Source organism: Mus musculus, chromosome 17, assembly GCF_000001635.26.
Source record: "Mus musculus strain C57BL/6J chromosome 17, GRCm38.p6 C57BL/6J".
Taxonomy (NCBI): Eukaryota; Metazoa; Chordata; class Mammalia; order Rodentia; family Muridae; genus Mus; species Mus musculus.
The window spans coordinates 70,775,301-70,802,509 of NC_000083.6; the positions used below are offsets into that span (position 1 = coordinate 70,775,301).

General features: G+C 44.4%; 1 protein-coding gene and 1 long non-coding RNA gene across 32 annotated transcripts in view; one reads left to right on the plus strand and one right to left on the minus strand.

The window, feature by feature from the left end:
* Dlgap1 (DLG associated protein 1) overlaps positions 1-27,209 on the plus strand; it is an 852,341-nt gene that overhangs the window by 806,228 nt on the left and 18,904 nt on the right. For all 31 annotated transcript variants that reach the window (NM_001360665.1, NM_001347411.1, NM_001347412.1 and 28 more), the window contains one exon: positions 11,488-11,909. In NM_001360665.1, the coding sequence (NP_001347594.1) occupies positions 11,488-11,909 (422 nt within the window). The remainder of the gene's footprint in view (positions 1-11,487; positions 11,910-27,209) is intronic.
* The window catches only part of Gm41609 (predicted gene, 41609), a 40,306-nt gene that overhangs the window by 9,606 nt on the left and 3,491 nt on the right, over positions 1-27,209 (minus strand). Inside the window, exon 3 of the long non-coding RNA NR_168098.1 lies at positions 24,687-26,164. This is a non-coding gene — a long non-coding RNA (predicted gene, 41609). The remainder of the gene's footprint in view (positions 1-24,686; positions 26,165-27,209) is intronic.

The following is a 27,209-nucleotide window of genomic DNA, read 5'->3' on the forward strand; positions in this document are numbered from 1 at the left end:
TGCAGGCCAGCACACACATATATACAGAGAATAAAAGTAAATAAATGTTTTAAAGTAAAATAAATAAATAAATTTGGTTGGTTGGTTGGGGGGTGGGGGTGGGGGGACAGGGTCTCCCTCCGTATGTAGTCTTGAAACTTATTCTGTAGACCAGGGTAGCCTTGAATTCACAGACCCACCTGGTCCTGTCTCCTAATTGAATATACCACCACACCGTTTGATTTTTCTGTTATGTTAGCTTGACCTTGTATTTCCGTTTTATCATCCTGTGTCTTTCCCACATAGTATTGGATTTGACTGACATTTTTCTATATTTATTTTCAATCTACATTCATGATGGATAGTGTTCTGAGGTTTTTGGGGGGGTTGTTTGTTTGTTTGCTTGTTTGTTTTTGGAAAGGTCTTTGTGTCTTTGGTATCTGAATAATGAATGACATCACTGAGTTAGGAAATAGTTTTTCTGTTTTGGTTTTCTGTGTAGGAGTCTGTATAAAATGTACATGTTTCATTATGTTTTCTTGAAGTCAACTGTTGTATCAAGCATTTAATCTGAGTGGGTTTTCTTTTTTACCCTAGATAAAAGACATAAAACTTTTATATTTATAATAACCCTTTAAAGCAGTAGAGCTGGGCAGAGATCAACCCTCTAAGCTATTATATCTACTTCCCACAACCCCGAACTATGACTTGCCATGTTCCACTTGGGCTGCTCTTAACTTCTACTGGACAGCCCTCATGGTCATGTTTTCATGACATGCTTTCAAGACCCCATGTCATCTTCTCCTCTCTCCACCTTCTTTGCTCGTCTCTCCTCATGGTCCTCCTCAGACCCCAAGCCCTGGAACTGAAACCTCTCTTCTGCCCAGCTCTAGGCTGCCCTTCCTTATTCAGCCCGTAGTTTGAAATCAAGGAGCAAGGCTACATAGCATCACTTGGTGTAGGTGAGGATTTCCACTTCCCTGGGAGCAACCAGACTTTGGGGCCAGGATTTAGCACTAGAATACATAGCAACAGACCAAACCTCAACAGTCAAGATGATGTAATTTACATATTTATTTTATTACTGTTATTTTGAGATAGAGTCTCATTATGTAACCCTGGCTGCCCAGCTCTATAAACCATGCTAATCTTGAATATAGACCATGCTAATCTTGAACTTAAAGCATTCCTTTTGCTCAATTACTTGAATATTGGGATTTCAGATGGACACTACGATGCTTGTTTTCTCTCTCTCTCTCTTTCTCTCTCTCTCTCTCTCTCTCTCTCTCTCTCTCTCTCTCTGTGTGTGTGTATCCTCTGGCACATGAGTAAAACCTGTAGAATTTACAAATCAGGTTACATGCTTCCAACGTATAATGTCCTTAGGAAAGTACAGAAAAGCGGGATGAAATCACAGCAGAACCCAAGAGGACAGACAGAACTAAATCCTAGAGTTCCAGGTCTGAAGCATGCTGATGTGAGGAAAGCCCCAGAAGGCCTGAGCAGCCCCACCTCTGTGGCCTGTTCATTCACAGGCCACATGGCCTCTCTCTGTGACCATGGCTACATTGGGCTTAGAGTACCTGGGTAACTAACTGTACATGGTAAAAAACTCCTTAAGAAATTATCGCCCTGCTGGGCATGGTGGTGCACCCCTTTAATCCCAGCACTTGGGAGACAGAGGCAGGCGGATTTCTGAGTTCGAGGCCAGCCTGGTCTACAGAGTGAGTTCTAGGACAGCCAGGGCTACACAGAGAAACCCTGTCTCGAAAAAAGAAAAAAGAAAAAGAAAAGAAAAGAAATCATGGCCCTGTGCAAACAGGGTATAATAGAGGCCCCCTCTTCGCAAGGGAAAAACTTCACAAATGACTGCTGTCTTAGTTAGGGTTTTACTGCTATGAATAGACACATGACCAAGGCAGCTAACTCTTATAAGGACAACATTTAATTGGGGCTGGCTTACTGCTTCAGAGGATCAAGTCCATGATCATTAAGGTTCTATATCTTTATCTGAAGGCTGCTAGTAGAATACTGGCTTCCAGGCAGCTGGGATGAGGATCTTAAAGTCACACCAAACAGTGACACATACTCCAATAGGGCCACACCTTCTAATAGTACTACTCCCTAGGCCAAGCATCTACAAACCATCACAACTACTTTTCTTTCTACTCTTTTTAAAAGAGATTTATTTATTTATTTATTTATTTATTTATTTTACATATATGGGTACACTGTAGCTGAACAGATGGTTGTGAGCCTTCATGTGGTTGTTGAGAATCAAATTTTTAGGACCTCTGCTTGCTCTCGTCAACCCCGCTATCTCCAGTTGGCGCCACTTGCTCTATCCCTGCTCTGCCCCAAAGATTTATTTATTATTATAAATGAGTACACTGTAGCTGCTGACTTTAGATATACCAGAAGAGGGCATCAGACTCATTACTGGTAGTTGTGAGCCACCATGTGGTTGCTGGGATTTGAACTCAGGACTTTCAGAAGAGCAGTCAGTGCTCTTACCCACTGAGCCATCTTGCTAGCTCTTTTTTTCTACTCTTGAATCTGCCATGAATGAGGTCTAGTAAGTTCCTGAAATGTCCCCCAAAACATCTTTCTTGCTGTCCCAGTGCAAAGCCATGTGGCATCTCTTTAATGACCCTAGACTCTTCAGGAACCATGGACTTTTAGTTTTTGTTGAGACAGGATCTTACTCTCTAGTCCTAAACTTGTGACTAATGAGAGACCTTGAACTTGTGAGAGTCATCCTGCCTCCTAAGTACTGGGATCACAGCATGAGCCTCTGCAGCTACCCCAAAGGGTTAGAGAAAGACAAGATGTAGGCAAGTTCTTTGCCAGAGTATAATATGAATCGCTTCTACTCTGTTTCTCAATGGAATCTTCATTCCCATCTGAAACATCACAACATAATCTTAACTTTACATTTCTGTCAACACTCCGGTCTTCTGAATTTTTACCAGAATTGCCAGTTTGACTCTACTCCTGGTAATCTCTAGGCTGCAAATCCACACTCTTTCAAATTCCTCCTTCACACCAGTTAGTTTCAAAGGTTTAAGAACTGGGGCTGACGAGATGGCTCAGCGGTTAAGAGCACTGACTGCTCTTCTGAAGGTCCTGAGTTCAAATCCCAGCAACCACATGGTGGCTCACAACCCCATAATGAGATCTGATGCCCTCTTCTGGTGTGTCTGAAGACAGCTACAGTGTACTTATATATAACAATAAATAAATCTTTAAAAAAAAAAAGGTTTAAGAACTACATGGTAAAAAAACACAAAAAACAAAAAACTACATGGTTAGATTTTAGTCATAGCAGTAACCCCACGTCTGAAACCAATTTTCTTTCTTTTTTTTTAAAGATTTGTTTATTATATGTAAGTACACTGTAGCTGTCTTTAGACACACCAGAAGAGGAAGTCATATCTTGTTATGGATGGTTGTGAGCCATCATGTGGTTGCTGGGATTTGAACTCAGGACCTTCGGAAGAGCAGTCAGTGCTCTTAACCACTGAGCCATCTCTCTAGCCCCCCCCTTTTTTAAAGATTTGTTTATTTATTATATGTAAGTACATGAAACCAATTTTCTGTATGACTTAAGTCTGCCTGCTTATTTATGTTGCTTTGATCAAAATATCTCAGAGATTGGCTTCAAGTAGCAAAGATTTGTTTTATGGTTTCAGGAGAATCAGTTCATGGCTGCTTGGTCCCATGTGCTTGGGCAGAGCATCACTGGACTGGAAACACGTGATACAGTTCTTCACCTGAGGCCGACAAGAATCAGAGGAATAAGGAATAGCAATTACCTTCAGTAGCCCCAGTGACCAAGCTCCCCAGCCACGGCCCTGCTTCCCAGAGTTTTTCTCACTGCACAAGTACTTCCTCCAGTACTTGTGCTAGTCAGACCATGAGCCTTGTTTCACAGTGAATGCTGTGTGAATTCAGACCTGTGAGCACTCAACGGAAAAGAAAGTCAGAATCTTTTCCTATATGTTTGTGGAAAGAGAATTGACACAGAGACACTTTGACTTACAAAACAAACAAACAAACAAAAAACTCCCCTGCTCTGTTTCACTTGCCACTTAGAGAGCCCCTGCCCCTTCTCCTACTGCAGCCCTCCCATTGTGCTTGGTACTTAGACCGTAAGAGTTTGCTGACTATAAACAAACATACAAAAAGATATCTTGGCATTAAAAACTTACAGGAATCAGTTGGTTCTCTGCACTGTATGGTTCCCAGGGATCCAACTTAGGTCATCAAGTGAGCCACCTCACCAGCCCCAAGTCCCTATTTTTCAGAATAAAAGAAAGAGCTCACAGCAGGCTCATGACTGGGCCGAACAAGCTCTAGAGAAGCCACACCACCGTTCTCTTTGACCACAATGACAGCCACTATAAGAGATTCCTCCTTTGATCACAAGTGACTTCATATTTACACAGGTGTAAATATTTGAGCGCTTAGTGATCTCAGCTAAACGAGATACTAAAACAAAAAGTAAAAAGCAAGAGAGGGGCCTGAGAAACAGAGGCCCGAGAAACAGCCACTTTAAGTCTAAGGCTACAATCCCTGCTTTGCCCTCCTAGAAATTCTGGGTTCAACACACTCCATACCATCTCCTTAAACAACCAAACAACCAGCACCCACCCTTCTCGGTTCTCTTTCCTTTGCTTAACAATGATGTAACCTAATCAGATCGTTCCTAGCACCTGAGTTTTAAAGGCGCGCCCTTCACAGGTTTCAAATTTCAAAAGCCTGAAGTCCAGCCTAAATCCAAGCTGACCTCAAATGTATGGCCCTTAATTCTACAGAGAGCCCCCCCCGCCCCCCGCCCACCCCTTCCTTTTCCTTTTCCCCTCCTCTCTGCCTCTCTTCCTTTCTTCTCTCCCTTCTATTTTCTCTCTTTCCATTTCTTCCTCTTTGCATGTATATTTTGTTTTTTAAAGATCATTTAGTTCTCAGAAAGCAAAGAGACTATGACTTTCACTTAAGCAAAGCTGTGCTAAAATATGTCAGTGAGACTGAAGTACTAGCTCAGCAGTTAAGACCATGAGCTCCTGTAGAGGGCCTAGGTTGGTCTCTTGCACCCACTCTTCACTTGGAAGCTCTGACTGGAAAGAGTACATTTTTCAGGGAGGCTTGACCTCAGTCTCCTGCCCCTTTCTTTTGTACTTTACTTTGTATAATGAGTTATGTTGGGTCTTTATCAGAAATGCTGCCAGCTCACAAATCACCAAGACTGCTGTGGCAGAGGGGAATACATTTTCAGATCCCACAAGAACCTTGACAGGAGCTTGGTGCAAAAGCCCCTAAGAAGAAAGAACGGCCTAAGAGTCACATTCTCAACTTAGTCGCCAGACTTAGTTCTGAAAGACAAGTGCTATGGAAGCAAAGGACTAAAGAGGATGACCAGAAACTGGGGGGGGGGGGGGGGGCGGGCGGACGACCTCTGCCCTGGTATGACTGAATTTGCCTCCCTAAAATGTCCACTTGGCTTGAACGTCACTGGACCGCCAGGCAGGTCCAGACAGCAAACAAATGTCAGCATAGAAAGGTAGCGCTGTAGGTGAGCACTTACCTAGTTCCTGCTTAGGCCTGGATTCAAACTCTCCAGCCTTCACACACACACCACACCACACCACACCACACCACACTGAAGATGGCGATGCTTAGCTGTTGCTCCTTTGTGTCGCCCCCCACCCCCTTTCTGCGCAAGAACCTGTAAGAGCATTTGAAAACTGTTACACATAGAAACATTGTGGCAACACTGTAGAAAGTCTTTTCATCAGAAACACCCACTTGTTTCACAGGCACAAGGGCCCCATCCCTGCCTGCTAGTCAGCAGCTTGTCACTCAGTCTTCAGAACACACAGGGCATTGTCCTCTGCACTGGTTAATCCAGTCTCTCTTCGCTGGCTTTCTGCATCCTAGGCCTTGTTCAGAAGTGTAATCATTACACACTGGGCCTGCAGGGCGTGCAGGGAGAGCATCAAGACTGGGAAGTGGGGGGGGGGGGGTTTGCAAGCTATGAGATCAGGCTCAGCTTTCAGGATTACCCCCTTCACAGAGTTTAATCTTGGTGACCCCTTTCCTGTGTCCCTATCAGCAATTTAAAACAATCACAACTTGATCACGCCCTCTGCCCACAAGGGACTCTGCACTTGAAAGAGACAGGGCAGTTTTGTGGTGCAGAACAGCCTTTGAAAGTTCTGAGTGTAAGTAAGAAAGCCTTTGCTTATGGGACTGAAGGGGTAGGAAGTACAGCTTGTGCGTGTCGTCGTCGTCGTCCCCCCCCTGCAGTTCAAAGGCGCCGCCTTTAATCCCCAACAGTTTTCATTTTGCTTAACTTTTATTTCTTTATGGGTGGCTAAACTGCAAACGTCTATTAATCTAGTGCCAAGTAATTTTTCTTAAGAAGGTGGATCCATTACCGGATCCACAGCCGGGAGGGAGATGGCTCTCAAGAATGCTGGTAGGACAGTTTTCTGTGGCTGAAACAGAGAGGAAAGTGGGCCACTCTTCTCTCTATGGAGCAGATTCCTTCCCTGGCGAGTGTGCTCTGCTGGAACACAAGCGGACTAGTATATTTGGAAATTCAATCCCCTGGCAATCAGAGATCTTTGGGGAGAGAAGACTAAATATTTCTGCAGTTGTGATTTTTTTGTGTGTTAGTAGAACAGCCAAAATGTCAGCCGTGGTGATGTGAACACTGTCCAAGTCACACACGGGCAGCTGAAGAGAAAGCTTAACGTCAGGAAGGGGCATTTAGCATTTAGGGACAAAGTTGAAGGAACAGAGAAACAGCCAAGAAGTGAGTGGGACATTTTACTAGAATTTTCCTGCCTCTCTTGTTAAACCAAAGAGACTTCTGAACATGACTTTCAAACTTGCATACCACACACATGACTTTCAAACTTGCACAACTTACCCCACTCCCCCCCCCCCACACACACACACACTGGCTCATTGGAGAATTAACAACTCACATAAGTAACAAGAGCTGATCATATCAACAGCTTTTGATGTGTGTGTGTGTGTGTGTGTTTGTGTGTTGAGAAAGTTTCTCACCATGTAGTCCTGACTGTTCTGGAGCTCTCTATGAAGAGCAGGCTGGCCTTGAACTCACAGAGATCCACCTGCCTCTGTCCCCCAAGCACTGGGCTAGATGTAGTCAGTGGTGAGACAGACTAATGTGAATGGCCTGGATGGTGATATGTATGACTATCTTTATGTTGTTGTTGTTGTTGTTGTTGTTATGTGTGTGGTTTTTTGAGACATGGCTTCTCTGTGTGGCTCTGTCTGTCTGGGAACTTACTAGTAAACCAGGCTGGCATCAGACTCAAAGATATGCCTGCCTCTGTTTCTCAATCACTGGCATTAGAGGTGTGTGTCACCACTGCCACGCCTTTTCCTTGACATACATTTTTCAAGAAGAAAATGTGGATTTTTTTTTTCATTTTTTGACGTAATGATCCTTTCTTTCTTTCTTTCTTTCTTTCTCCTTTTTTTCTTCGAGACAGGGTTTCTCTGTACAGCCCTGGTTGTTCTGGAACTCACTTTGTAGACCAGGCTGGCCTCGAACTCAGAAATCCGCCTGCCTCTGCCTCCTGAGTGTTGGGATTAAAGGTGTGCGCCACAGCCCAGCTCCTTTCTTTCTTTCTTTCTTTCTTTTTTTAAAGATTTATTTATTTATTATATGTAAGTACACTGTAGCTGTCTTCAGACACTCCAGAAGAGGGCATCAGATTTCGTTACGGATGGTTGTGAGCCACCATGTGGTTGCTGGGATTTGAACTCAGGACCTTCAGAAGAGCAGTCGGCGTTCTTAACCACTGAGCCATCTCGCCAGCCCCTCCTTTCTTTTTTTGATTACTTGACTTAACTTGTTCACATTACTTGGGTCTAAGAGTCATCCACAAACTACAGAAACAACAATCTCCATTAGACAGGGATGGTTTATTGCACACACACACACACACACACACACACACACACACACGCACGCACACACACACGCAAACACACACAAATACTGATCAATTAGGACCACAGCTCAGAATTTAGAGACTGAGCCACAGCATTTGAATGAACATCTTTCTTTATCAGCTTCTAAAGGAAAAAGACCAAAAAACACAAAAAAACAAGCCACAGTGAGTTCATACACAGGTGCAGGAAGTGCCACCTGGTGGTCAGCTCTGACTCAAGCCTTTTAGACATAATAGTTCATATTGACCTTGAACTTGATGGGTCCTACACATAAAGCTTTGCTTAAGATTAACAAACCTCAAAACATACAGAACACAATAGGATGTGTGATCAGCATGACCTTGCTCTGAGTAAAGTCATTTTTCTGTGTCAATGACTGGCAGGCATGCTAGGGGGGCAGACCTCAACAGTATGACTGCTTCCCCATGTTCTTCAGACCTTTCTATGTTTTGATGGACTGCAAACATTCGTTTTAATTGGCTTCCACAGGATAATCCAGGAGAAAGAATTAAGTGAATGTCTGAGATTTTTAATGTTGCACAGACTTTGCTTAATCCACAACCCTTTAAAGTTGAATATGAAACATTCATTGGAAATCAACTGGCAGGCCAACTCTCAAAGTGGCACAGTTATTAGCTACCCAAGGAAATGTACCATGCCATGCTTATTAGCGTGTCTTCAGTAAAACACCCAAAGGTGCTAGAGATATGGCTCAATGGTTAAGAACACCAGCTGTCATTACAAAGGACTCAAGTTCAAGGCCCAGCATTTACATGATGGCTCACAATCATCTGTAACTCTAGTTCCAGGGGATCCAATACCCTCTCAGGATGCCAGACATGCACACAGTACACATACATACATAATACACACACACATATATATATATAGGCAAAACATTCAAACATATAAAATAAAAAGAATTCTTTTTTTTTAAAGGTACATTGGGGGGGGGGGGTTCGAGACAGGGTTTCTCGGTATAGTCCTGGCTGTCCTGGAACTCACTCTGTAGACCAGGCTGGCCTCGAACTCAGAAATCAGCCTGCCTCTACCTCCCAAGTGCTGGAATTAAAGGCGTGTGCCACCACCGCCCAGCAAGGTACATTATTTTTAAGATTTGTTTATTTTTTTATGTATATGACTGCTGTATTGGCATGTACACCTGTATGCCAGAAGAAGGCCTCAGATTATATTAGAGATGGCTGGGAGCCACCTTGTGGTGCTAGGAATTGAATTCAAGACTTTTGGAAGAGCAGACAGTGCTCTTAACATGTGAGCCATTTTTCCAGCCCAATAAGTAATTAAAAAAAAAAAAAAGCTGGGCAGTGATGGCGCACGCCTTTAATCCCAGCACTTGGGAGGCAGAGACAGGCAGATTTCTGAGGTCGAGGCCAGCCTGGTCTACAAAGTGAGTTCCAGGACAGCCAAGACTATACAGAGAAACCCTGTCTCGAAAAACAAACAAAACAAAACAAAACAAAACAAAACAAAAAGTTTGGTGAATAAGCTTGAAGATTTGAGTTCAAATCCCCAACACCTAAGTGCCTGCCTGTAACCACAGCAGGACAGAAGCAAGAGGGGCTCACTGGGTCCTCTTAGCCACCAGCCAAGCTCCAGGTTCAATGAAAGATCCTGTCTCAAGGGAATAAGGTAGAGCGTGATAGATGAGGGTACCCAATGTTCTCTAGAACAGCGCTTCTTAACCTTCCTAATGCTGCAGGCCTTTAATATAGTCCCTCATGTTGTGGTGACCTCCAACCACAAAATTATTTTTGTTGTTGTTTCATTACTGTATTTTTGCTACTGTTATGAATTGTAATATAAATATCTGATATGCAGGATATCTGATGTGTGACCTCTGTAAAAGGGTCATTTGGCCCCCCAAAGGATCAAACCCACAGCTTGAGAATCGCTGCTCTAGGCTCTTGGGTGCATGCACAGGTGTGTGCTCCTAAACATATGCACATGTATCACACATGCACACACACACACACACACACACACACAGGAGAACAAGAGGTGTTGATGGGGAATTGTGAAGTTGGTATTAGAATCCATCACAGTCCACCTCCTCGCCTTTGCTATAGGATTAAGCAAGAGACTCACAGAACTACTGGGTCAAAGAACATTGTTCCCAGCTGGTGTGGAGGTGCACACCTTTAATCCCAATATTCAGGAGGCAGAAGGAAGCAGATCTCTGTGACTTAGTGGCCAGCCTGGTCTACAAAGAATGTTTCAGGACAGCTAGTGCTACACAGAGAAGCCCTGTCTCAAAAAACCCAGATGGTGGTGGTGGTAATGAATGAAATTGTTCCTATGAATATCCATATAAAAATGCCCAAGCAGGCAGATCTCTGAGTTTGAGGCCAGCCTAGTCTATGGAGCCAGCTCCAGGACAGCTAAGGTTACATTAAGAAACCCTTACTCCAAAAACCAAAAGAGAAGCCGGGCGTGGTGGCACATGCCTTTAATCCCAGCACTTGGGAGGCAGAGGCAGGTGGATTTCTGAGTTCGAGGCCAGCCTGGTCTACAAAGTGAGTTCCAGGACAGCCAGGGCTGTATAGAGAAACCCTGTCTTGAAAGAAACAAAAAAACAAAAACAAAAAAAAAACAAAAAACAAAAAAAACAAGAGAGAGAAAGGAGGAAAGTGTGAGAGAAATACTCAGCCTGAACCTGTTAATAAGCTGTATTTTAAAATAATTGTGGAAAAGCAGACCAAAGGCAAATGGAAGGCAGTCATGGAAAACTATAGAACTCTAGGTTATCTTTATCCCAAAGATTTTGAACCGCATTACTACGTGGACCTACAGGACCAATGGATAAATGCTTACCAAGCAAAAAGTTTCCATTGTAAGGGAAACCTAACAAGGATTTAAGAAACTTCTTTCCCTAGGAGGTGTCCCTGGGAATGTAGGAATTATAATGCTCTTGGTCAAGCCTAGTTTGCCTTCTTCTCCCTATGTGTAAAAATATACATAAAAATTTAACTGGAGTATTTTGCTTCTCCAGTAGCTGTTCTGACAGCAGCTCCTGATCTGGGGAAGAAGTCAGACCCTGGACATGGCAGTGTCTTTTGTAGCTCTAATGTTTTGTTCCTCTCATACCCTACATATGTTTTATGATTTCATATTTAGATTTAAATCCATGGCAATGGGCTGGTGAGATGGCTCAGTGGGTAAGAGCACCCGACTGCTCTTCCGAAGGTCCAGAGTTCAAATCCCAGCAACCACATGGTGGCTCACAACCATCCGTAAGGAGATCTGACTCCCTCTTCTGGAGTGTCTGAAGACAGCTACAATGTACTTCCATATAATAAATAAATAAATCTAAAAAAAAAAAAAAATCCATGGTGAACAGCATATTCAATTCAAAGATCACCCCAACTGTTTCTCCAGACACCAAGATGGAAAAGATGGGGGCGCAAAAACCACGTCACACCCATCAAAACAAACTGGGTTATAGTTAGGCCCCAATAAATACCCTGAAACTGAATCTCATTTCTCTTCTCTTCTAAGCTTCCGCAGGTTCACTCGGTCCAACAGTGTGACAACTGCAGTACAGGCCGACCTGGACTTCCATGATAATCTGGAAAATTCTCTGGAGTCTATAGAGGACAATTCGTGTCCTGGCCCCATGGCCAGACAGTTCTCGCGGGACGCCAGCACCTCTACCGTCAGTATCCAGGGTTCAGGAAACCACTATCATGCCTGTGCAGCCGATGACGACTTTGACACGGATTTTGACCCCTCTATCCTGCCTCCTCCGGACCCCTGGATTGACTCTATCACAGAAGACCCTCTGGAGGCCGTTCAAAGGTCCGTGTGCCACCGGGACGGCCACTGGTTCCTGAAGCTTCTCCAGGCAGAGCGGGACCGCATGGAAGGGTGGTGCAAGCTAATGGAGAGAGAAGAGAGGGAGAACAACCTCCCAGAAGACAGTAAGTAATGCCTCCACTCGTGTCTGTGACTGTGCGGTGGGCCCTGCTGGTTTGGGCTTGTGCGTTTTCCTAATTTTGTCCCCGTCATCCCAACTTGTGTAACCTTGTTTCACCCTCAGAACCTGAATTTGTGCAAGAGCTGGGCAGTTCCAGCTGAAAGACCCCGAAGCTTCTAGACTGCACAATAAAAGAAAGAAAGAAAGAAAGAAAGAAAGAAAGAAAGAAAGAAAGAAAGAAAGCCACAGAGCAGAAGTCACATCCTGTAGCTCGTAGTGCTGTAGTTTCCTTCCCTTCTCTGAAACACACACAACACCAGTATGGCAGTGGTCTCATTGTCTCCAGGTTCCCCAGTTACCCAAGATGATCTGTTTTTAAGGTCTATTTTAGTCATGGTTACTCTTGCTGTGATGAAACACTGTGACCCAAAAGCAAGCTGGGGAGAAAAGGGTTTAATTTGGTAACAGTGGTCATTGTTGAAGGAAGTCAGGACAAGAACTCAAGTAGGGCAGAAATCTGGAGGCAGGAGCTGATCCAGAGACTATGGAGGGTGGTACTGCTTACTGGCTTGCTCCCTATGGCTTTCTCAGCCTGCTTTCTTATAGAGCCCAGGACTACCAGCCCAGGGATGGCACCACCCACAATGGGCTAGGCCCTCCCCATCAATCATGAATTAAGAAAATGTAGGCTGGTGTACTGGTTTTGTGTCAACTTGACACAGGCTGGAGTTATCACAGAGAAAGGAGCTTCAGTTAAGGAAATGCCTCCATGAGATCCAGCTGTAAGGCATTTTCTCAATTAGTGATCAAGGGGAGAGGGCCCCTTGTGGATGGTACCATCTCTGGACTGGTAGTCTTGAGTGTTATAAGAAAGCAGGCTGAGCAAGCCAGGGGAAGCAAGCCAGTAAGAAACATCCCTCCATGGCCTCTGCGTCAGCTCCTGCTTCCTGACCTGCTTGAGTTCCAGTCCTGACTTCCTTTGGTGATGAACAGCAATGTGGAAGTGTAAGCTAAATAAACCCTTTCCTCCCCAACTTGCTTCTTGGTCATGATGTTTGTGCAGGAATAGAAACCCTGACTAAGGCAGCTGGCTTGCCTACAGCTCTATGATATTTGTGCAGGAATAGAAGCCCTGACTAAGGCAGCTGGCTTGCCTACAGCTCTATCTTAAGAGAGACATTTTCTTAATTGACGTTTCCTCCTTTCAGAGGACCTTAACTTGTGTCAATTTAACATAAAACTATCCAATACAAGGTGCATGGATGTCTTAGTTTCTTTTCTGCTACTGTGAGAAAATACCCTGGTAAAAACTACTTAAGAGAAAAAGGGTTTATTTTAGCTCATGAACCACCATTTCAGGGGAAAGTCACCCAGCAGGCGTACGACACAGCTGGTCTCATTATGTCTCACCTATCCAAAAAGGAAAAGGACAGTGAATACATATTACTGCTCAGCTTGCTTTTTTCCTCGTATACATCTCAGGCTCCCCTGCCTAGGGAATGGTATCACCCACAGTGGACACAGAGGTCTTCCCACCTCAAGATATATAATTAAGATAATCTCTCAAATATAGGCTCATCTCCCAGTTGATTCTAGATTTTGTCAGGTTGAGAACTAACATTAACAGCAGTCACATGTGTGTGACTATATGCATGTGCTGGGCAATTAGAACCCTTACAGTTTTATTAGTCTTAGTAACATACAATATTAAAATAACAACAGTAATGTATAGGCCAGGAGAATACCTGCTCATTGCACTTTTCAGCCTGTTTTGTTTTGTTGAGACAGGGTCTTATATAACTCAGGGTATTCTGGAGCTCCTTAGCGAAAGATGGCTTTGAACTTCCTTCTTCTAGTTCAAGTTCTGAGATTATAGGTGTGTGTCAGCCTATCAAGTTATGGTCGTATAGGCATGCATCACCAGGCATAGACAGCTGACCACTTTTTTTGTTTTTCCTTCTTGAGACAAGGTCTCGCTGTATGGCCCTTGCTGGCCTGGAATTTGTTATGTAGACCAGGCTGTCATCAAGTTTACAGTGTTCCACCTGCCTCTGATTCCTAGAGACTGGGATTAAAGGTTGTGTGCCACCATGCAAGGCTAACTAACCACTTTTCTTTATAAGACTTATTTTTAAATTTTTACATATATATGAGTGTTTTGCTTACGTGTATGGCATTTGTACCACAGAGGTCAGAAAAGGGCATCACATCTCCTGGAACTGGAGTTAAGGATGGTTAATAACCTCCATACAGGTGTTAGGACCAAACCCAGGTTCTCTGCAAAAGCACTAAATACTTGTAGCTGCTGAGCCCTGGTGCCAGTGCCCAGCTGGCCACTTCTGATTGGCGGAAACTAAACTGCTATTTACCAGTGTATTGATACATCCAGTTAAGTTACTCTCTCCTATATAAAATATCCTTTAGGGTAAACTTAAAGCTATGTAGGAGGCAGCCTCAGGACAAACTACATTCAACTATGTACTAATAGTAATTGGCAATCCAAGCGTGGCAGCCCCGGGCCTGTAATCCTAACACTAGGAAGGTGGAGGCTGCAGAATCAATCCTCAGCTACTTAGTGAGTTCAAAGCCAGCCTGATCTATAAGAAACTCTGCTTCCGTGTACACAAACAAACAAACAAACAAAATGTTGCTAGGGGGGGGGGGGAATCACTAGATCACCTTAGGTCAGAGCCATAATTTATACATTTACCAGAATTCTGAAATTGGGATGAGGTTTATGGTTGGTGTGTATTTTGACCTGTGATGCTTCTTGTCCTCTGAAAGAATAACTCGGTTTGGTTTTCTTTTCCTGAAGCTGTTGTTATTTTAAGATGGGGTCTTTTATATCCCAGGCTAGCCTCTAACTGGCTGCAGCAGAGAAGGCCTTGAACTCTAGATCCTCCTACCAACTTGCCAAATGAGCATAGACTCATTTATGCAGTTCAGAAGATGAACCAGGTGCTGACCATGCTAAGCCAGCACCTACCTACTGGGCTGGGTCCCATCCCTGGTGACAGTAGGCATAAAGCCTGTTTCCTTTTGTGTGGGAACCATCTAGAAGAAAGCTGTCATTGTTCTGGTCTTTAGGCTCTTAAATAACCACTTGACTTTGACGGTGAACAAATCCCAAACATGCATAAAAATATCGATTTTTTTTTTCTGTAACGGAATACCCATCAACACCCACTAATCTTATTCTCTTAGTGTTATTTCTGCTGTTTGTCGTCTAGAGAGAATCCAGCCACAAAGGATACTTTGTACATAGGGAATAGTAACTTAATTGGATGTATCATCTTCATGTAGCTCATGGAGATGAAAACATTAAGCATAATCAGGCATTGCCATTCCTAATAAAAATTGCTGATTTACTTTCAGACATACCAGAAGAGGGCATCAGATCCCATTACAGATGGTTGTGAGCCACCATGTGGTTGCTGGGAATTGAACTCAGGACCTCTGGAAGAGCAGTCAGTGCTCTTAACCCTGAGCCATCTCTCCAGCCCCCGCAATAAAAATTAATGTAAAAAAGAATCCATGAGTTTGAAGGAGAGATAGGAGGGCTATATGGGAGAGTTTGGAAAGAGAAAAGGAAGGGAGAAATGTTGTCGTTAAAATACACTTTCAAAAATAACCAAGAAAGAAAGCAAAGCAAAGGGAAGGGAAGGAAAGAAGGAAGGAATAAAATGACAGGCCATTTCAAAGCCTGGACTCTGAAGAATAAATACATCAAGCACTTAATTGTTCTGAGCTCAGTCTGTGGTTAAGATGTGCTGGGTGTGGCCACCCAGGATTCCCAGGTGCCTCAAGCACTCCCAGCCTCACCTTACTGTAGTCTGTGCTCCCATTCTCAGAGGGAAGGTAGAGCCCTGGCTGTCCTGGAACTCACTCTGTAGACCAGGCTGCCCTTGAACTCACAGAGATCCACCTACTCCTGCCTCCCGAGTGCTGGGATTTATTCTTCTTCGTGTATCCAGCTTCTCTGCCGCATAGCATGGCACCATTAAGTGTACATTTAAATCTTGGAAATATTTAATCTTATAAAGCTTTAACAAGTCCTTTATTTGATTTATATGTATGGATGTTTTGTCTGCATGTACATCTGTGTCGCACACGCATGCCTGGTGCCCTCAGAGAGTGGAAGAGAGGAGTTGAATCCCCTGAAACTGGAGTTATGGATGTTGAGAGCCACCATGTGGGGGCTGGGAATCAAACCCAGGTCTTCTGCAAGATCGCTAGTGCTCTTAACCATGTAAGCCACCTTGCTAGGCCCAGCTTTTTAACTTAGCAATACCTTTCTTCCTAGTTGGGTAAAAAGCACTTCGCAAATAATGCCTGAGTCCGATCAGGCTGCTGTAAAAAGCTTCAAGGATCACACCTTGTGTGATACGGCCTCCTCTGATCGGAGGATAGGTTTGGCATGGGTGTGAACACTAGGTGGATCGTCTATATGAGCCCTGTCCAGCTTCTAAATACAACTTCATCACAGAGCGCTTGGAATATGTCTCTTTTATCTTATGCCCCAAGTCACGCTTTAATCTGCTGAGATCTCCAATTTCTGAAGTTGGCTGGTAATTCCAGAGACAGAACGTTGCCAATTTCAGATGAAGCAAATCCAAGTTAGTGGGAATCCAGCCCTCTGTGGCAAGAAGCCCTAGGGAGAATCTGCTGTGCCCTCACACTCCCCCCCCCCCCCCCCAGAGTGGTCTGGAGATTTTTGACAGGTGCCCTGTCCTTTGCCCTCCAAACAGCTCTCTGGCAGTATCTTGGCTAAGGTCACAAACCCAGAAGTGTCTGAAAGAACAGACACAACACGAACAGCATTTGACAAGATAATGATGCCGTGTGTTGCTTGGCAAAACCCTCAGGGAAGCACGTATTTGCCCCTGGCTCCTTGGCAACTGCCCTTCTGTTCTGATGGCTGGCTCAGACTGAGGTTACAGAGGGCTTTCTCTGTGTCCTGAATTCTGTGATTTAACCTTTCTTTCTCCCCCCGCCCCCCATTCTTTCTCCTTCCTTCTTTTCTTTCAAAGAAGAGCAGTAAGGAAAACCATTAACCCCACTTTGGAGGGAAGAGCTAAGTTTTTTTTTTTTTTTTAAAGATTTATTTATTTATTTATTATATGTAAGTACATTGTAGCTGTCTTCAGACACTCCAGAAGAGGGGGTCAGATCTCGTTAAGGATGGTTGTGAGCCACCATGTGGTTGCTGGGATTTGAACTCTGTACCTTCGGAAGAGCAGTCGGTTGCTCTAACCCACTGAGCCATCTCACCAGCCCGAGCTAAGTTTTAAGTAACCAACTCTTGTTTGTTTTAATTCATATACCCTAGAAAAGGAAAAAAAAAATCAAGTCAAGCAGCCACATCTAGCTTGTCCAGATTACCTGAAGTGTTCTTTGCCTCCTATGCAAGGGAAACACCTATCTCTTCAGGGGTCAGGGTATCTTTTGGAGTCCAAACCCCTATGCTTTAGTTAAGTTATACATTTGAACAAAAAGAGGACATGATGGCTGTTTAATGAAAATTTCTCAAGAGCCCTGAAATCCATAGGTCCATGGACAAGTATATAGTGAAGAAAAGGGAAATTCTGAACATACTTGTTTAATTTCCCTTTGGAGTCCCAACCTTTTTTTTTTTTTTTTGCTTTTTAAAAGTTTTATTCACTAGAGTTGGGGTTGTGAGAGTGTGAGGTTTAAGGTTGCAGTTAGGGTTACAGCTAAGATTAGTCATAGTGTTAAGGTTGAGGTTTGTGATTGCAGTTACAGTTAGGGTTAGAATTAGGGTTTAGGTTATGACCTGGGGTCTGATTGTTTGTGACAGTGTCTCTTCGTCACCCAGGCTGTCCTGGAACTCACTCTGGAAACCAGGCTGGCCTTGAACTCAGAGATCTGCCAGCCTCTGCCTCCTGAGTGCTGGGATTCAAGGCGTACACCACCACCCACCCTCTAGGTTAGATTTTTAAATACAGTGAGGGGGAGGGCTGGTGAGATGGCTCAGTGGGTAAGAGCACCCGACTGTTCTTCCGAAGGTCCAGAGTTCAAATCCCAGCAACCACGTGGTGGCTCACAACCATCTGTAACAAGATCTGACTCCCTCTTCTGGAGTGTCTGAAGACAGCTACAGTGTACTTACATATAATAAATAAATAAATCTTAAAAAAAAATACAGTGAGGGAGAGATAAGAACTGGGTTCAGAGTTATCCCAGTTTTTAAATATTTCAAATGTTTGAAGCAGAGACTCCGTGAGATCCACTGCATAGCTCAGCACTTGAAGGTGCTGGCCATGCAACCTGACAGTCTAAGTTCATGTCCCAGAAACCACATGGTAAGGGGGAGAACCCACTCCCACTAGTTGACCTCTGACCCCCACAGGTATTCTCTGGGGTATAGGTAAGTGGCTGGCAGCGTTGCGTAGCATGTACAAGGCTTTAGATTCAATTCCTAACCACACACACCTGCATGAAAGGCGGTAGCCCTCAAGCGATCATCATGTTCATAAGAATGTAAGATATTTCATTGAATATCTTTCTGGGTCCAAAACAGAGAGAAGGAGAGGGAGAAAGGAGGGTTAGGAAAGGGAGAGAGGGAAAGAGAGCTGTGGTTAGAAACCCATTTGTGGGGCTGGAGAGATGGCTCAGCGTTTAAGAGGACTGACTGCCCTTCCTGAGTTCAATTCCCAGCAACCACATGGTGGCTCACAACCATCTGTAATAGAATCTGATGCCCTCTTCTGGCATGTCTGAAGACAGCTACAGTGTACTCGTATAAGAAACCCATTTGCTCAGTCAGTGCTTGAAGCAAAGCTGAGATTTGGGGGCGGGGGTTGTTAGGGCCATCTATTTTAGAGAAGGAATGGCCCATCTCATTTTAAAATTGTATTCACTTATCAATAGTCGGAACTCTTGACAGCGCCTCCCCGGGATACAGGTTTTAGCATTCCTAGACTGGACAACTCCAGAGTTCTGGAGCCCCAAGAAAACAGAAAACAAGCCAGCTAGCACTGGAAGAGAAAAACCATTAATTCTGTGGCTATGTGAAGCTATTATCCCCCACCCCCGTAAAAGCAAAGCAGGACAAAGACTTGGTTCTTGCTTTAGGCCTTCAGCCCTCCCAGTCCATAGTGGTTTGGGGCCAGATAAGAGAATAATGAAAGTCTGCAGTGGGCGAGGCTTCCTTCAAGCCAAGGCAGCTGACAGAATGCTTGTCTCCCCAGCACTTGAAGGAAAGTGATACCAGCTCTCCTCAGACAATGAGGCCCTTGTGTGAAACAGCTGTCCCAGGGAGATGGCTCAGTGCTGTTTGACAGTGGCTCGCATGTTACATGGAAACGTCTGGGATTATCTAACAGGGAAAGAACCAACCAGATGGAACTGAGCCCTTCTCACTAGGAATGCAGTCTCCGGCTGTGGGGGGAAAACGCAAGCTCGGGTTTCTCTGGCTGGAGGATAAAGTGCCGGTTTGTTGTACTTGGTAATCTATTTTTGCCTCCCGAATTGTGGACAACGTCTACGTGGAACTTTCAGGCTTTATCTGAAAGAGATAAATAAACAGTGTGTGCAGGAGGCTGGCTGACTCCACGTTAACTTCACCTGGCAAGAGTATCCAGGGTAGCAGATAGCATCCCCACACGAGGCTTGTGAGCTTGGACAGGGAACTCAAGGCAGGCGATGAAACCCTAAGTAAGCTTTGCCTGCTTTTAAGTTTGCTTACAGGAGCGGTGTGTGGCTGTTATTGTGACCAGCAATCGGTACCATCCCTGGGGTTCTTGTCCAGGGATGTCTCTACCACAGTTACACTCTGTGAGCCTGGCCATTCATTGGCCTGAGTGCAAGGCTAAATGGAGAGCTACAGGTGCATCCTGGTTAAGGGTGTGAATTCGAGTGAACACACATACACACAGAGTAGTGGTGGACAGAGACAGAGAAACAGAGAGAAAGCATATAGTCTGTTTCATAATTTCTGACTAACCTGAAACTACTTACTGATCACTATGTAGCAGTCATGGAGAGCAAATTGTGTGTAATTCGCTTTATGTTCAGCATTTGAAACGGCTATCTTTGCTGTGCTTTGCCCAGCACCAGTACTGCAAAGGACCAGAAACCATCCTTTAGTGATATCCTGTGTGGAGCCTGATATGATAAAGGCAAGACAGGACAGACTGAAAACAGATCCTCGAGTAGCCAGTGGGAGCCTGCAGTGTTCCAGGGGTCACAGGGAGTCGCACTACACAGGCTCAGAGAGTAAGGTCTCTTACCACTTTCTCAAACAAGAACTTTGATTAGAAAGAAGTGCAATGATACCAGGGAAATCATGTAGCTATTCTAAGAAACAAAAAATCCTCTATGTAGCCCTAGCTGGAACTCCTCTGTAGACAAGGCTGACTTGTCTCACAGAGATCCACCTGCTTCTGCCTGCCATGTGCTGAGATTAAAGGTACTAGCCACCATACCTGGCTAGCTGAGCATCTTCTAACTCAGTTCAATTTTGACAGTATCTGGAGGTAGCATCAAATTCTCTAGGATGAAGGTCAGTTCACAAGATCTTTGCCCCCAAACACTCTTCTTTGCCCCCCAACACACACACACAAATGCACACACACACACACACACACACACACACACACACGCATACACACTATAGATGACAATCTCATAACCCTAATTATTTTTTAAAATAGTTAGGCTGGGTCTGGAGAGATGACTCAGCAGATAAGTACCTCTCTTGTACCATACCCAAAATTTAATTCCTAACATCCATTTTAAACAGCTCACAACCTTCTCCGCCCAGGATCAAACACCTCTGACCTCTGAGGGGACCTGCATAGGTATACACAGACCTCTGCACAAACACAAATACATACACATAAGTGCACACTATAAGGAAAGAGATATAGCATACAGCCCCTGTACCCCTTCTTCGGGTTCAATTAACGTGCTTTAAGGACTCACAGGACTCAGGGAGATACAGTTACTAATTCATTATACGAAGGGCACTAGAGACGGCCCAGTAAAACCTGTGGAGGAGGCTGTCAGCCAGTTCTCGCCTCTCATGCAAAATAACCAGAGTTCAAAGTTGAGAACTCATGGAAAATGTCAGGCATTATGGTGCGTTGTAGTCCTTGGGCTAGTAGGGTGGAAATGCCGAGCTTGCTGGCTAGCCATCTAGCCTTAAATGGCTCAGCTCTGACCAACGAAGACCCTGAGTCAGAAAACAAGATGGATAGCTCTTCTAAGATGACCCCACACACACGGGGGTGACCTCTGGACTCCACACACAGGCACACACACATACACATCTTTTGTTTTTGGTGTTTTTTTGGTTTTTTCAACACGAGGTTTTTCTGTATAGCCTTGGCCATCCTGGAACTTGCTCTGTAGACCAGGCTAGCCTCAAACTCACTCTGCCTGCCTCTGCCTCCTAAGTTCTAGGGTTAAAAGCCTGGGCCACTACCACCCCTTGGACAGAGAATTTCTTTATGGACAACTCTTGAGAAGGAAGAAAATTTGAGTTTCTAGGACTTTTCTTGGGGAAGAAAAAGTCAGTTTCTGCAGACTGCCTTACGAAGAGGAGTTATTAGCTCTAAGTCATAATTTTGTATATATGCATACATATCAACATACCCAACATCTATAGGCACATATACATACATACAATACATATACACACATATATGTCACAAAAATCACAGTTTAGTCCAGTTCTTTTCCTCTTTGGGGGTTTTTGTTTTCAATTTTACACTTACTTAGTGAGGTGGGGGAGATCATGTGCCCCAGCATGGGTAGTTGTCAGAGGAGAACTGTCTTGAGTTGAGTCTCTCCATCCACCATGTCAGTTCTGGGGATCAGCTTCAGGTGGTCAGGCTGGGTGGTAAGCAGCTAACCACCCGAGCCATCCATCACACCAGCCCTGGTTGCCTGTATTGCTTAGACAAGGTCTCGCTCTGTAGGCCAAACTGGCTTGGGACCCAGGGCAATCCTTTCCCCTACTTCCTTCCCTGTGCTAGAATTACCAATTTCAAGGTGAGCCGCCATTCCTAGCTAGCTTCATTCTGCTTTCTCTCCTTTTTTTTTTTTTTAAAGATTTATTTATTATATGTAAGTAAGTACACTGTAGCTGTCTTCAGACACTCCAGAAGAGGGAGTCAGATCTTGTTATGGATGGTCGTGAGCCACCATGTGGTTGCTGGGAATTGAACTCAGGACCTTTGGAAGAGCAGTCAATGCTCTTACCCGCTGAGCCATCTCTCCAGCCCTCATTCTGCTTTCAAAGACAGCAGCTTTATTTGTGTAGGTGACACATGATGTAAACAGTGTGGTGACTGATATCTGCTGATCGGAAGTCAAACCACATTTAAAAATAAAACCCAGGCGGGGAAATGATGAAAGCTAAACAAACTTTTACAGCCCTTCAGAGACTATGTTTGCCAGGCTGCTCTCTGATTCTTGGACTCCAGGGACCTGCCTGACTCAGTCCAGAGTGACTGGGATCATATGCATGCACACCACATGCATCCTAAACTCACTTTAAAAAAAAAAATAAACTGGGCTGGGGCTGTCGCTCAGCTGGTGGGTGCTTCCCTAGCAAGCATTCAGGACTGAGCTAGTGCTCCAGCACCAAATATATCAGGCTCGGTGCCACTAGCCTTCATGCATTAGAAGCCACAAAGTTTTGACTTCTTAAAAAGGAAAGCAGGGGCTGGAGAGATGGCTCAGCTGCTGAGCACTGGCTGCTCTTCCAAAGGAGACAATTTTGTTTCCCCACACCCACATTAACTGACAGCCATCCATAACTCCAGGTCAGCACTCTTTCCTCCCCTCTGTAGGCAATGGGCATGCACATGGTATACAGACATACTCGTCGGCCAACATCCATATACATCAAAATAAGATAACTTTTAAAAAAATGGCAGGCACAAATGCAAGAATATGCCTCTTGCCTGGCATATTCAAGGCTGTGGCTTCAATCCCCAGCACCACCACAAATACCAATAACAGTAAATAAACAAGAGAGACATACTTCTTTTACTACAGCTCCAGCCAGTAAGAGAACAGACTCGACAGTATGACAGAGACATGCCATTGATGGCACGTCTATGTGTATATGAGACGTGGCCTCTGCACCACAGATTGGAGAAACAGCCACAAAAATGCATTCTTCAATGCACAGATAATCTCAACTTGAAATTATACAGAGCTGTACTGGTGATAAACCCACATGGCTTTAAAGTAGGAAGATGGACCCCCCTACTCCTCCCAGCTTCTCTCCTTCTTCACCCCAAAAGTCTATAGAAGGGAACATGCCACAGACCACCCCAGCTGGGTATTGGGGGTCCCTGGGATGTGGGTTCTCGAGGCCAGGTGGGTAAGGATTCAGCTGAGACACACAGAAACAAACACAGAGGCAGTGTGAATCTGAGTGTTTTGCAGCTCTCGAGCAAGGGTTTTTACTCCTAGAGAAACAAGTGTTACAACTCTGGAAAGCTGTGTTCAGTGAAGCAGTACAATAGAAGGGACATTGCAATAATCATTTGGTACAGCAAGATACAAAATACAAAATCATTCAAATATTACAACTTCAAAAAGGGTGTTTTCAATAAAGCAGCCAGGTACAACAGACATTACTCTGATCATTTGGTACATCGCAATATAAAAATCACCTAAGGCTAGTGGCAAATTCCCAAGAATAAACTAATGAATATTTATGGTCAGTTACTGTTTAACTGCCAGCTCCTGTTTTCCTGTAAATCTTCAAAGCATAAATTTAAACTGTTTTAATTCTTTTTATTTAAGGCTTTCTTAATATATCAAAACCTACTTCCGATGACACACATGCAACCATATGAAATATTATTGTTGGAGAAGTTTATATTCATCAATGCTATCTTATGCATGATTTGTAAAGCGAAGCCCTGGTTTTCCCGGAGATGAGGGCATGGTTAGTGACTCCATCTCATGGGATGGTTTTGTAGCCATAATACTCGCTTAAGATCTTGGCCTAGGCTATCAGGAACATTTCATATATGGGAAAAGGAATAGAAAACAAAAACAGATAAGTTGCCAAGAGAACTACAGGCTCAATATTTTTTCTCCAGCGAAGAGTTCCACAACCTGTTCCAGGAAACCTCCTCCTGATGAGGTCTATCATCTTAGCCTGTGGAACTTGTCACACAAATTCTACTGCAGGGGGTGTGACAGGAAAGAAATGAGCCAGGAGCTTCAGGAGATGCCTGTGCAGTTAGCCTGTGATTCCAATGACGCATCAGTGATGAACACCCACCCACTCCATGCTGCTTCGGGATTCTGACTTCTGCTTTTTTCTGACCACCAGTCAGGGATGGCACCACCCACAGTGGGCTGGGGCCTCTCCAACTTGATCATTAATTGAGAAAATCCCTTACCGCCTGATCTCATGGAGGCCTTTCCTCAAGGGAGGCTCCTTTCTCTGTGATAACTCCAGCTTGTGTCAAGTTGACACACAAAACCAACAGTACAACTGACCCCTTGTCAGCTTGACACACAAACACATCACTATTAAGTCTCAACGCTTACTTTCTTGTTCATCTCCAAGATCTAAATAACTTTAAAAGTCCCACAGTCTTTACAAATTCTAACATATTAAATTTTCAATCCCTTTAAAATATCCAATCTCTTTTGAAATTCAAAGTCTTTTAACTATAGACTCCACTAAAATACTTTCTTACTTCAAGAGGGAAAAATATCAGGGCACAGTCACAATCAAAAGCAAAATCAAACTCTGACTGTCCAATGTCTGGGACCTACTCACCATCTTCTGGGCTCCTCCAAGGGCTTGGGTCACTTCTCCAGCTCTGCCCTTTGTAGCACGCACCCTGTCTTCTAGGCTCCAACTGCCTGTGCTGCTGCTGTTCTTGGTGGTCATCTCAAGGTACTGGCTTCTCCAAAACACTGCTGTCTTCCAGTAACCTCTCATAGGCTCTCTTCATGGTGCCAAGCTCCTTTGCATGACCCCTTCAGTCCCAGGCCATCAATTGCAACTGAGGCTGCACCTTCACCAATGGCCTTCCATGGCCTCTCACAGTGCCAAGCCTCAGCTGCTTCATGACCCCCTTCTGCCTTCAAAACCAGTATCACCTGGGTGATTGTTACACATTACCAAGTCTAGCTGCAGCACAAGGTACAACCTTGGCTATCTCTGAACACAACTTCTTTGTGCACTCAGAAAACACTTCCCAGATTTCACCTCAATGATGTTGGTCTCTTCTTAATCACTGCTGATTTCTTAGCTCCAGCTAACCAGTACCAATAGTCCCAGTAATGCAAAGGTTTCACTTTAGTAGATCTGGTATCTTATTGATCACAGTTGATTCTTCAGCCCCAGCTAACCAAAACCACAGAATCTTCACAATCAAAACAGCAATGGCCTATGATAAGAGTCTTTAATCTTCCCTCTAAGATTTCAGAAGCCAGGCCTCCATCGTTTGCACACTCACAACATTATCTTCCAAGCTCCTACAGAACATCCCACAGAGCTCTTAACATCCCAATGGCCCTTCTAGCCCAAAGTTTCAAAGTCCTTCCACAGTCCTCCCCAAAACAGGGTCAGGTTGTCATAGGAATACCCAACTATGCTGGTACCAATTTGTCTTAGTCAGGGTTTCTATTCCTGCACAAAACATCATGACCAAGAAGCAAGCTGGAGAAGGGAAGGGTTTACTCAGCTTACACTTATACATTGTAGTCAGGACAGGAACTCACACAGGGCAAGAACTTGGAGGCAGGAGCTGATGCAGAGACTATAGAGCATGCTGCTTACTAGCTTGCTTCCCCTGTCTTACTCAGCCTGCTTTCTTATAGAACCCAGGACTACCAGCCCACAGATGGCACCACCCACAATGGGCTGGTCCCTCCCCACTTGATCACTAATTGAGAAAATACCTTGCAGATGGATCTCATGGAGGCATTTCCTCAACTGAAGCTCCTTTCTCTGTGATAACTCCAGCTGTGTCAAGTAGACACACAAAACCAGCCAGCACAACTGCCTTCTCCATTTCTAACATGGAAATAAAAATGTTTGTTTGGGCTGGGGATGCAGCTCAGTTCTTAAGGGTGCTTACCTGTCATGCTCAAAGCCCTGCGCTCAATTCTAACACTGCATAGCCCAGGCACAGAGCGTGTGCCTGTGGTCCTAGCACTAGGAGATGCAGGCAACAGGATCAGCAGTTCAAAGTTATCTTTGGCTGTGTAACAAGTTCTGTGTGGATGTTCTTCTCAGTGTCCGAGGCCCTAAAGTAGAGACACAACGACTGTGAATTGGGCACTGGTGGCTGCAAGTCAGCCCTAGTGGCTTTAATCCTGTCACCGGGGACTTGGGAGGCAGAGGCAGGTGGATCTCTTGAGAGTTTGAAGCCAGTCTGGTCAAATAGTGAGTTTCAGGCTAGGCTAGCCAAGCCTATATAGTAAGACTTTGCCTCAAAAATAAAAATGATTAAGGAAGCTAGGAAGGAAGGAAAGAAGGAAGGAAGGGAGGGAGGGAGGGAGGGAGGGAGGAAGGAAGGAAGGAAGGAAGGAAGGGAGGAAAAGAAAGAACAGGAAAAGAATTAAAACAAGGCAGAGAAACCACTGTTGTGACTTTTGAGATGTAGTCAGAGACCTAATTCTCTTGGAACCTGCAAGGATACATAGGGCTGCTGTGCATAGGATTTGAATGCACATCTGCTGTGTTTGTTCGAGTGTTTGTATATTAGGTGTTAGGGATTGAGTTCAAGGCTTCACCCACACTGCACACTACACCTTCATCCCTGAAATTTTGATTTGGACTCAGCATAAAAAGCCAGGTGTATTCCCAGGGGAACCGGTCTCTGTTTTGGCTCGTTGGCACCAACATACGGCAACTCCTTGTAGCAATCATAGATTCCCTGGCAGGGTTAAAAGAAATGTTTCATTCTTTTCACTCCTGAGTCTTTTGTACTATCGCTATGTTCCCAAACTAAAAACCGTATCCCACCCGATATGGTGCGTGGGAGAAGTGGAGAGCCGCTCTTTTCTAAACGTCTCGGTCTTTAATTCAATATAGCCAGGGAGATTTCAAAGCATAGCTTGCATAGACGTCCCTCCCACAGAAGTCTTTCTCTGCTTCTCATTATGACATATATTCTTTAAAGAAAAACGCAACTCGGAGCTTGTAATTTACTCTAACCATGTCTGTGGAGTTAGCGCCTGACCCTCCACTTTCTTCACAGCTGAAATGACCTTGCCACTGCCTCTAGATCCACATTGTTCTCATCCTCAGATTCTCACAGTGCCTCCTTATACCCTGTCCTGCAGTCCC